Source organism: Colobus angolensis, unplaced genomic scaffold (assembly GCF_000951035.1).
Source record: "Colobus angolensis palliatus isolate OR3802 unplaced genomic scaffold, Cang.pa_1.0 Scaffold7, whole genome shotgun sequence".
Classification (NCBI taxonomy): Eukaryota; Metazoa; Chordata; class Mammalia; order Primates; family Cercopithecidae; genus Colobus; species Colobus angolensis.
In genome coordinates, this window is record NW_012120709.1 from 9,423,400 (window position 1) to 9,435,792 (window position 12,393).

The 12,393-nt window shown below is 36.9% G+C and overlaps 1 protein-coding gene across 1 annotated transcript in view; it reads right to left on the reverse strand.

Moving 5' to 3' along the window:
- DCUN1D5 (DCN1, defective in cullin neddylation 1, domain containing 5) overlaps positions 1–11,597 on the reverse strand; it is a 30,029-nt gene extending 18,432 nt beyond the window's left edge. The window contains exons 1-4 of the mRNA XM_011926638.1: positions 11,169–11,597; positions 8,631–8,722; positions 2,995–3,065; positions 2,487–2,578 (exon numbers count right to left, since the gene is read on the reverse strand). Of these exons, the coding sequence (XP_011782028.1) occupies positions 2,487–2,578; positions 2,995–3,065; positions 8,631–8,722; positions 11,169–11,254 (341 nt within the window). The 5' untranslated portion in view covers positions 11,255–11,597. The remainder of the gene's footprint in view (positions 1–2,486; positions 2,579–2,994; positions 3,066–8,630; positions 8,723–11,168) is intronic.
- Between the last annotated feature and the right edge of the window lie 796 nt (positions 11,598–12,393).

A 12,393-nucleotide genomic window follows, 5' to 3' on the forward strand; every position in this document is an offset into this window, starting at 1 on the left:
ATAAAAGTATGAAAAATATCAAAGGGAACTGATACTAAAGTTTTATATTTTAAGATTATGTTTATTATATAGAACATCAAGTATACTAAGCAATGAATAATTTCTAAAGACATAGAGATTTTTTGTCTTCCTTTGTTTAAATTTCAAACTGTTTTATTCATAGCAAGTTTTTTACAAGAAAATTCAAAGAGTAATAAGACTTGGCCAGTTGAGGAAGAACACTTTGTATTTCACATGGTAACGCAGATCATGAGGGAAAAAACCAACGATTTTCCAGGTCAAGAATGCTCACTTCAAGCATTCCTCAGTAGCTTCAAGGCTCTACAGTATATTATTCCAGGCAAATGGGCAAGGAATAATAAATGAGTGAAAGAGAAACTTCTAGGACAAGTTTAAGTGCTGAATAATTCTTTTATTTTGTATACCCTGTGACCTTCCTACAGAAAAGATGTGCTAATAAAAACCATGCTTGGCCGGGCATGGTGGCTCACACCTATAATCCCAGGATTTTGGGAGGCTGAGGCAGGTAGATCACGAGGTCAGGAGACTGAGACCATCTTGGTTAACACAGTGAAACCCTGTCTCTACTTAGAATACAAAAACTGAGCCACACGTGGTGGCACATGCCTGTAGTCCCAGCTACTCGGGAAGATGAGGCAGGAGAATCGCTTGAACCCAGGAAGCGGCGGCTGCAGTGAGCCGAGATCACGCCACTGTACTCCACCCTGGTGACAGAGCAAGACTCCATCTCAAAAAAAAACTTGCTCATGGGCTACTCAGTTTCTGTTCTTGTACCCAAAACCATATGATGTTAATTATTCAGGAGTATATATTAGAAATGCTTTGTGCTTACACATTTTTGTTATAAAAAGACTTTTTATGTTGCATCAACTTATGCAAAAACATAAGTAACAAAATTTTAGGTTTAAAAATATACAGCCACCTGTTAGCTGAGATACTTCAAAGAGCAGTATCCAAAGAGGAGGAGGAGGATGAGTAGTCCAAAATGACAAAAAAAGTCTTATAATAAGCCATATTACAACATACATTTTAATAAAACACACAGAGTTGTACAAAGCCTATATTCTTTTCATATTGCTTTGTATATTTTATTTAATCTTTCTCTAAAAAGCTAATTAAATGGTGAGAAATAACCCAAAGAATTTCAGAATCAATGTATTTAACTGAGCATATTATGACACCTAAATGTATGGAAGAATTCAGTCTTGGTAGCAAATGCTATAATTTAAAAATAATGGTCCTCTATTTTATAAGGAATGCTGATTTATATAGAAAGTAACAATATAATAGGAATACAGGATTATAGATAGGTAATCAGAAAATTTGAATTCTAGGTTCTAACTAAGCACTACTACTAAGGAACTGAGACTAATATTTTCTTAACCTCCCTGGGTCTCAGACTATTAAAAAAATGGAAGTGGGAGGGTTGATTTTATATTCCATTCAAGAAATTATGATTCGGTTCACATAAGCAAAGGCTTTTACCCAATAATAAATATATAAAGTATCTACGTGTCAACATGTTAATGTCAGTTAAAAAAGAGAATTATAAACCATTAGGCACTGAAAATTCAAATTTAAAAATTTTAGTGCCTCATAAACAAATACTTTAAAAAAAATTTAAGGCCAGGCAAAAAATAATTACATGTGTTAATGAAAGCATAATCACAATAGGAAACCACACAGCTAATTAAGCCCCAGTTTTTGCCTCAAAAATGTTATAAATTAATGCTTCCTCTATTTTAGAATGTTGATAACTAATACTCTGCAGAAACACTACAAACATGATACTACACAATTAACACAAAATTACTAACTGATTCTGAAATTAAGCACACTTCATTTAGAAAAGCCAAAACCAAATTATTTTTACAAGGTGCAATTCTGCAACTTATGAAAAAATGTTGAAAGGCAGGATCCTAAACTGAAAGTGTAGGACTATAAAATGGGTAAAGAGTGCATGGGAGCGGTTACGACATTTCTACTTTTGTCCTTTATGAAATTCACTTGGCAATAAAGAAGGCATAAAACTGTTATGTAACTCTACCTTCAAATTTTTAAAGTCAAATATAAAAACGAAGAAGGGAGAGGAGGCCCTAGAGCTTAGAGCTGCCCAATAAACATACTTAGATAGCAGAATTCTGTATTCAGAGAGGGAAAACCTTACACTTAAACAACCTGTAAATAAGTAGGTCTTTGATCATGAACTTTTAAGTGACTCACAAAGAGAATCAAGCAATTTTTATAGGACTGTACTAAGGTTCTTTCTTAGAGAATATAAAACATGGGGTACCTATTCATTTGTCAAGACCACAATTTAATTTTTTCAATCCCCAAACTAATTGTTATAGATCAAACAGATTTGATTTAAGGTGAGACCTTACTCCTGAAAATTATGAAGCACAAAATATCAATTAAGATCTTCAAATAGGCCATCAAATTTGTTTTTTAAAAAAATTTCTTACTGTAATGAAGTCATTCCCTTTAACCATTCTTCCTTGGTAAAAAATCCCATGCTTTCAGCCTCCAATTTCCACGCTAAAACTAACATAATAATCTGGAAAGAACAGAACATAAAGGATAGGGGAAAAGTCAGCATAGAGATAATCATGTCTATATTTATCATGGAGAGCATTTTTACACAACTACTTCCATCCTTCAACTATTAAAGAGTATAACCTCTGGAATTACTAACTATATATAAAGAAATTGAGATGTGCCAATTTCTTAAAAGTAAAAAGTTCTAACAGTTTCTGAAGGTTGAATCTCTTATTCTATTACATATAACATTTGTATCAAGAAAGAACACATTTGCCCAACTTAAACTGATTAAAAATGCCCTAAATGCAAATTTACAATATTAAACATGAAGAAATAAAATCTTCATACAAAATTAAAGTGTCTCAATTTTTATAAATTTATGAATATGCTATATCCCACTTATATTCCATTCTACTTAGAAATAAAACATACATTTTCAGGTTCAACACCAATGTCTTCACAAAATTTTTCCATTCCTTCTGGCCCTACAACTTCATCAGGACCTTCAAAGACAAAAATAATTTACATTATTTTGTTATAATATCAACATGAAACATAAACCATCAGGCTAAAAGTACCCATGAACACACAATATTTTGCAAATAATTAAATCTGAATTTTGGCATAGCTTTGATAAGTATAAATATTTGCTACAGGATTTAAAATTTAAAATTTGTGAAGTATTCTTTGAACACATTACAATATGAAATTAAGAAAATTTAAAAAGCAGCAAAGAAATACTCCATTAGTATCAATCATGAGTTAGTACAAAAACTCAAACCGATCCATTTAAAAAAAAAAAATTTACTGAGCGCTTACTCCGAATAAAATTTTTGACAATGTATGAATATGAAGAAACATAAGGCAGCTGGAGCTTCTTAATCTACTGGAATATCAGAACCAACACAAAGTTCAATACAGTAATCAGAAGGGTTTAATGTTTACTTATAAAATAGGCCATTTATTACCCTTTTGAAATATACTCAAATATAATTTAATTACTGAAAAAGACAAACGTATTTTGGAAATAATGAATTATGGAAATTACTACACTCCATTTCCAGAAAGAGCTATTTTCCTTATCATCTTGGTTCTAAAATAGACAGCAAGCATTAATTATCACCTTAATGTAGAAACAAAAGTTTAATCTTTCAATTAGCTAATGTCTATCATTTGTCCAAAAATTAATTACTGGTATTTAACTTGTTCCTTATTTTACACCCTTAGCAACACGAATAAATCAATACATCAATTATCATTTTTTCAAAACGTTATCAGATTCCCAAAATATAGTAATTACATCATCACTAGTCTCTTTTATGACTGGATAAGACTAAAACAAATTTTGTAATAATATGAGAAATGTGTTGACTGCTATGGGATTTTGAAAATATAATCTTGAGATATTATTCTTAATAGTCAAGAGAAGCCTCTATTTTTCTTTTTAAAGGAATCCTCCAGCTTTATAAACCATGCACTAGACCAAGGCTGCTCAGGTAGATTTGATAGCACCATCTTTAGGTTACTAGCACAACATAAAGTCAATACATTCTTGCTGCCTGAGATCCAAGCTGCTAAGATGGCATTAATACATGGTCTGAAGCCAAAACCCTTTTTAATTTTTTTGTGTAACATGGTAAATGTTATTAGGTTTAAGTAAGTACTAACAATGCACTCATGTGTTAAAAGGTGAAGGGGGTGATTATAGGGTGCTTTTTCTTCCTTTATATATTTGGAGAATTGTTTAAATGAGAATGTGTTAATTTTATAATTTAAAAGGCATACATATACAATAAAGGTGTTAAAAATGCATAACTGAGTATGTATTCTTATGTATGACTGAAAGAAAACAAAAATCAGATTTAAAAATTTAAGAGGCCCAGGTGTGGTGGCTCATGCCTGTAATCTTAGCACTTTGGGAGGCCGAGGTGGGAGTATCACTTGAGCTCAGGAGTTCCAGACAAACCTGGACAACATAGGGAGACCCCATCTCCAGGGAAAAAAAAAAATAGCCGCGTGTGGTGGTGCCAGTCTGTGGTCCCAGCTACCCAGGAGACTGAGGTGGGAGGATTGCTTGAGCCCAGGAGTTTGAGGCTGCAGTGAGCCATGATCACGCCATTGTACTCTAGCCTGAGAGAGAGCAAGGCCCTGTCTCAAAAAAAACAAAAAATTAAAAATTAAGGGAAAAGACAAATGGTTTTTTTAAAAGCCATGATGTGAATATATTGTAAATTTTTCTAAAGCATCAAGAAAACATACTTGCTCTCAAAGTTGCCATTACAGATTCGAAGAGAAAGCTGAAGAGGTGTCAAGAAATATCAGTATAAGCCAGGAGCGGTGGCTCACGCCTGTAATCTCATCACTTTGGGAGGCCGAGGCAGATGGATTACGAGGTCAGGATTTCAAGACCAGCCTGGCCAAGATGGTGAAACCCCATCTCTACTAAAACTACAAAAATGAGCCAGACGTGGTGGCAGGCGTCTGTAATCCAAGCTACTCAGGAGGCTGAGGCAGGAGAATCGCTTAACCCAGGTGGCAGAGGTTGCAGTGAGCCGAGATTGCACCACTGCACTCTAGCACAGTGACAGAGCGAGACTCCATCTCAAAAAAAAAAAAAAAAAAAAAGAAATATCAGTATAGCCCCCCCCTAGAAACTGGAGGATTACTTGGTGATTACTAATTAAAATTTGGTTAGAATTCAGTCAAATGAGATGACATAGAGATATAATAACTTATAACTTAGATAAGGTCTGTGAATGTTAACTGACTTTGCCAACGTGATGTAAATAGTAACAGATCTAAGTCGAAAGCAAGGTCTGTAACTAAGGTGCTTTCCCCAGACTGCAAAATGTTAATCCTTCCACTAACATTGCTTCCAATCTTTCTAATAAAACTACTCTCTGGGTAAAACCTCTGGAGCTAAATTTAATTAACTCTTTTGGACAATTAGGTTTCCCCTCAATTGAAGAAGCTACAGAAATGATTTTGTTCATACTAGGAGTTCACGCTACTCCACCAGCTAGGTACTACATTAGGACTACGCAATTCCAAACTTATTTTTTGACTCTATGAGATCTTAAAACTGCCCTTTCACTTTCCATGTTTTTAATTACCATAAGTCAGTATATTACTGAATCATTAATTTAAATATCACTCAAGAATGAGGTCTTGTGAAAGAACAAAACCAACAGCCTTATCACACATGATATAATACCATAGTAAAAAGTTTAGTGATATTTTCAAAACTAAAAGAAAAACACCATCAATTTCCTGATTTCTTCATAACCATAAAGAAATGTTCCCAGCTATATCTGCAAGGCCTAATACCATGCCAGCCATAACAGATGCTTAAGGGAAAAAAAAAAAATGTTCAGTGACACAGTACCTTCAACATGAGCTACATAAGAGTAGTTAATTTTGGAACATTGTAAAAAACACAACCAGTAAATCTGATGGTGTAATGCTATTACTGTTTTAATAATAATAACAACTAACATTTGAGTTCTGACTACCAGGTATTGTGCTAAGGGCTTTACATGTATTATTCTCAGTAGGCAAAATTATTGCCTTCATTTTAATAAGAACATACCCATGTCAAGACAGAACAGTTACTGTTTATTTGGCCAAAAAAACATGGTTCCTCCCTAAACAGGTCTCTGCACAAAGTGGTCTCCACAGAGAGGCCTTCCCTAATCACTCCGAAAGTCCATCTAACCCTTCTTTATTCTCTATTCCTGAACCTCACCATATTTATTATCCTTATAAACTCCCCACAATCTGTACTTATCTTGCCTACATACCTGTTTACTGTCTTCCTCACCAGAAGGCAAGTCCCCCAAAGGCAGGGATCTTGTCTGATTTGCTCAGCACCTATATATCCAGCACTCAGCACAGACAAGTGCTCAATATTTATTGACTGGATGACAGAAGTTAACCAAGAGTACCAATATTTTCTTTGTAAAAGTGAAAATTAGCTTAAATAAAAAATAAACACAAAATGATGTCTATTATAACAAAATGTTTATAACTATATATAATTATAAACATTATAAAATTTAAATACAAAATACATAAAAGCATAGTAGTTAAAAGCATGGACTTTAGAATCAGAAGGACCGGGGTTTGAATCCTGGCTCTTGTCACTATATGATCTTGGGCAAATTAATCTAAGTCTCAGTTTTCTCATCTATAAAATGAAGGTATGGCCAAGCACAGCAGCTCATGCCTGTAATCCCACCACTTTGGGAAGCTGAGGTAGGTAGATCACTTGCGCCCAGGAGTTCGAGACCAGTCTGGGCCACATGGTGAAACCCCATTTCTACAAAAAATTTAAAAAATTAGCTGGGCGTGGTGGCACATGCCTATAATGCCACCTACTAGGAAGGCTGAGGTGGGAGGATGGCCTGAGCCCAGGAGCGCAAGGCTGCAGTCATGATGGCAGCACTGCACTCCAGCATGGGCGACAGAGACCCTGTCTCAAAAAATAAAGTCGTAGTGGGGAGGTGGTGATAATACTACCTATTTAACAGAACAGTCACAAGAAAAAAATAATATACCTAGGACAATTCCTGAATAATGCAATTATTATGTTGGCTATTAAAAATGCTAATATAGTAAACAAATGTTTAATTAGAATCTTATGTTACCCAGAAAGTTCCTAGTTGAGGAAAATATTTTCTATTTCTGTTGTATCTAGTAACCTTTATAAATGAAATAAGATGAATGACCTTTTGATTCTATATCATGCATACCAGTAAAACTGGCATTTGGGATAATGGGTCAACATTTTAAATGGAGGTCAGTAAGAAATGAATTCCCTTCATTTAAATTGGGTTAGTGGTTGTCTTGGGATGCCAGTAATAGCATTTATTTCTGGTCTAGAAAGAATCTGTTCTGTCACTAAACAATTTTAAAATTGTACTTTGGGATCACTCAGCTGATCCCAACAGTGAAGTTACTGCCCCCCTTTCAAAATAGTCTTACATTCCATACAATTAGCCTAAACTTATACCTCAAGTTCAAAGTATACCACTTTCGACCTTAATGTGGATGAGCACTAAATATAAGGCAATAGCTACATATACACTTCTATTTTAAACAAACATTTTGAGAATGATGGTGATTAAAAGGAGAAAAAAAAAGTGAAACAGGTAAAAAAAAAAATAAAAGGGGAAACAGGGAAAAGAAAAAGAAAAGCTTTAAAATCAGTAACTCCAAAAAAAACAAAACTATTCTAAGGGGAAAAAAATTTCATATATGCTTATGAGATAGTGTAAGTGTTCTTGTGCATATATTTGCTTAACTCTTCAGCCTCATCTCTAGCTGGCTTTGACTTTTGCCTCTAAAACACAACCCCACCTGAGCCTAGGGCTCTTCATCCACCAGTTACAGGATTTAACTGAGGTTAAGTTAGCTTCTCTAGAAAACTCCCATGACACTTTAAAAGCTGGGTTATATATTCCTCCTATGAACTCTAACAGTGTATCTTCTGAATATAGTATTTATCACACTGTATTAATATCAGTCTATTTATTTTCTTACTATTGCATCTCTATTAGAAGTGGATGGCTAAACGATAATTATTAAAAGGTAAATGTGTTGTACAATTATAACTGAGGGGTATAAATCTTTTACTATGTCTCCCCAAAAGTTTCAGAAAATGTTAGTTCAGAAAAATTTCAAAAAAAGAATATTGAATAGAAATGTCCTATTATGTACTTTGTGTTTTCCACAATATCAAGTACAAAAATGTTTTATTATGTACCTTTTATTTTCCAGAATACTACTTTAGCCAATGGATGTAAATAAGTGAATCTTTGTTTACACGTTTTATTAATAGTAAAAGAGTTTCTTCCCTCTCAGTAAATATATACTGAATATATATGTAAAGAAATATCAGCCTACATTGGCAACAAATTTTTAGCCTACCCACAATCGTCAGTCCCGACCCCCATCCCAGTTCATAGCACTAACATATAGCAAGCCTGTAACAGATAATTTGTTAAATGAATGAGCCAAATAAACTTTTGAAGCATATGACTGGTATCTTCTTACATTAATTTCATTACCTGCATATTCATAAAACCAAGCCAGGCACTTCTTGCTTGAAAAATGTTCCTCTCCACTTATTAGTCTAGCAGGGGGTTGGGATCTGCAATAGCTTAGAAAACACACAGATGCCTAAGATTTTTATCACATCTCAACTCTTAGAGAAAAACTAAGTTCAAAATTAACTACTTCAATTCACATTAAACAAAGGTTTTTTTTTTTTTCTTCGGTTGGCATTACTGGAAAAAAACTGAAATTGTTAAGTAATTGCAACTTGAAACAGTAGTCTATACATAAGAATTATCGGCTTACAAAACCCGAACATCTCTTCACTCAGTATCAAAACGCAAATTTATCAATAAGTTATTTCCCCACATTTTAAAAGACTACAAAGAAGTTCAACCTAGTAGTTGGAAAAGTATATTTATTGTGATTCTAATGATTTGTATAGAAATTCTATTTGTGTGTAATAGAGAAATATTGAAAACAAACACGAAGTATATTTTGATAATTAATGAATCAATATTTCAAAATAAAATGTTATATTAAGAGTTGTTTTATCACCTAAGCTTAGATTTTTTAAGATAAATGATGACTTAGGACCTAAGGGTATATTAAATTTCACAGATTTAAAAAAACACAACCAAAAAACCCTAAAAGTTAATAACAGTCCAAATAATTGGGACAGGGTATTTAATCCTAGCTTCTGTTCATTCTGTTTCATTTTTTTCATAAAATCATTTTCTCTTTTTCATAAAATAACTAAAATTTGGTAAGTTCAAAATGGCCTCTAGAATTTAATGACCTTCAGAGAAACTTTTTTCAAGGAACTCAAATTATCCTACAATGTTATAGAAATGCTAGAACCTCTGTAATTGAGTAATGTAAAGTAAGAGTATCATATTTAAAAATTTAAATTGATAAAGTATCACCTGAGTTCTAATAATACTGCCTGCTCAGCAATCTTAATGTACTTAACTTAAATAATTTTAATACATTATATACTTAAGATGGCTATGAGATAGAGTAATACAAAAATGAATTAATAATTTGCCTATATCTTATAAAAATATGAGCTACTAAAGTAACCCATGTCAAATTCTAATGTTGGCTAACAAGAGGTATAAGAAAAGTGTATCATCTTTCACATTAATAGCCCAAGAAATACTCCTTAGACCCCTTTACCAAAACACAGTAACAAGGGAAAAAAGTCGACCAATTACAAAAAAGAAAATGACTAGATAAGTCATCTACCTCACAGTTTAAGCAGATCTCTCTTTAAGGAGAGCTCTAGCATTATTTTCTTCTTATAATCCTGGCTACTGTCTTCTTTTAATAGTAGCACCTGAAGTTGTCATATCAAGTGCCAACCATTGATGAAAAGGCAGCTAATATGGGTATTTTTTTAAAAAGCATTTCTCAGTCGGGCGAGGTGGCTCACGCCTGTAATCCCAGCACTTTGGGAGGCCGAGGTGGGCGGATCGCGAGGTCAGGAGTTCAAGACCAGCCTGGCCAACATAGTGAAACCCCGTCTCTACTAAAAATACAAAAATTTAGCAGGGCGTGGTGGTGGACACCTGTAATCCCAGCTACTTAGGAGGCTGAGGCAGGAGTATCGCTTGAACCCGGGAGGCGGAGGTTGCAGTGAGCGGAGATCGCGCCACTGCACTCCAGCCTGGGCGACAGTGGAAGATTGTCACAAAGAAAAAAAAAAAAAAACCCACTTCTCACACCAAAATTGCAGTTATTTTTTTGTAGCATATAATTTTGCTGTGATGCCTCCAGGATATGCTACAAAGTGATCAAAGAACTACTACTATATAGTTCTGCCTTGTCTTCTTTCTTACCAATAGGACAGAGTACAAGAGCTCACAAATTATTTAATTAATGCTGAGAGCTAACAGCGTCCTGAATGCTAGAAGACAAAAAGCATGCAGGGCCTTTCCAACTCTGCACACAGGCACTTGGCATAGGTGAGGCACTATACTTCCAGAAAATGGGGCTCCTGCAATTTAAAAGGCCTCCTGCTGGGACCTTCCGGGTTAGGCCACTCCAAATACTAAATATGGAGGCCAATTACAGCATACAAGTTTTCCTTTCTACCATTCCCAAGACAGCTGTCAAGATTCCTTATGTGCTGCTTTCTTCACACTCTACAAAGAAATTCTAGAAGTGACCCTTCCGCGGATCTGCACTCACTTCTAAGCCTAGAAAAAGGCAGAGGAGCGATACGGCAGTACGGGATTGAGGGTCGGTTGTGGGGTGGGGGTGGGGGTGAGCGCAATTTACATATGCATCTGTTCCCCACCCTGCAGGGCACGTAGACTCTTAACGTGGGCGGCTCTTCTAGTCTCTCCATAAACGCCAGCGTGCATACACTCGAACACGAGGTCGGGTCGGGCGCGGAGACTCGCGGTGTTCGGCACCTAGCCTAGCTCGATCAAAGGGGCCTCACCTGTCTCCAGCCCCAGCCCGGCAGGCCGGGCCCGACTCCTTTTCCTCCAGTTGTCCAGCAAAGGAGGGAGGAGGGAAGCTTGAAGGGTGGGGGGAGATGGTACCTGGAGATTTTACACTTTTTGAGGCCTCCGTCTTCCGCTACTGCGGCTGCCACCCCAGGGGATTTTCTCTTCTTCTTCACCGGCATCTTCCGCCCTCCCCGGCAGGGTGGGCAGGGGAGCCGGGGAAGGGGGTCCCTGTCCGCTGGAAGCCCCTCAGCGCTGGCACCCAGTTCCCACAGACAGCAGCAAGCGGAGGAGCAGAGTCGCCAGCCCGCACCGGCGCGGCCCAGCCCGGCCGACGCCCGCTCCCAGGTATCCTCGTCGTCTTTCTCTGACCGGGACAGGGCTGGCTCCTCGCCGGTGGACACTGCGGTTCGTTCTCACCGGGAGGAGAGAACGCGGACGGCGCGGCAGCTCCACCAGTCACAGAAAGCAGAAGGCTCAGCCTAACCCGGAGGCGAATCGCTGAGGCCCGGAAGTGACGCGATCGCGGAGCCGGTCCCAGGAAGGGGCGTGATTCCGGTTGCCTCGGGCACTCGTAGGTAGTCTAGGCAGGGGGAAGCTGTCTGATCCTCGCAAGTGCGGCTGCCCGCGGAATTCTGTATTCTGTCCAGAGTATCCTGACCTTTCTCATGGAGCTTCTACCGCGCTCTGATACTGGCAGTCGCCGCCAAAAAATGAAACTACTAATACTTTGCAGTTGACGTTAAAAATAACCTGGTAAAGTAGACCAAGTTCCACTTCTGAGCTCTTCCACACGATAACCTCACCTTAAGTGTTCCCACCCCTTAAATGCATTGTCACCCTCTGTCTTGCGTGTTTTCTTTATGGGCCTGTGATCAGCCTCCCACTCCCCCTTCTCCCTTTTCCCTACCTTTGCTTATCACTTTGTCCTGTATTGAAACTTAGCTCTACCATTATTTCCACAGAGCTCAGCTCTCCGATAACAGACAGTAGATGACCGCTACTTAGTAGGGAGAAATTGGGGGACAGTTCTAAGGAGCCTCCCCCTAGTCCTTACTAACAAAAACACACTGTAATCTATTCACCTGCACTTAGGTGGAAATACTGTTTTTAAATAATGGTTATTGTATGTAAAGACATAGTAGAAATTCGTTAGTAATTCTGTTGGTAAAATAAATTTATCTCTGCAAACCAACTGTGATGGGAGAAGACTAAAAGTCTGAGTAACAGTTGAAGTGGTTCCTGTGAAACTACCTTCACAATGGCACCCTAATCTGGCCAATCCGTATATCATATTTCCTTAGTGTTATTAATTAGTTCA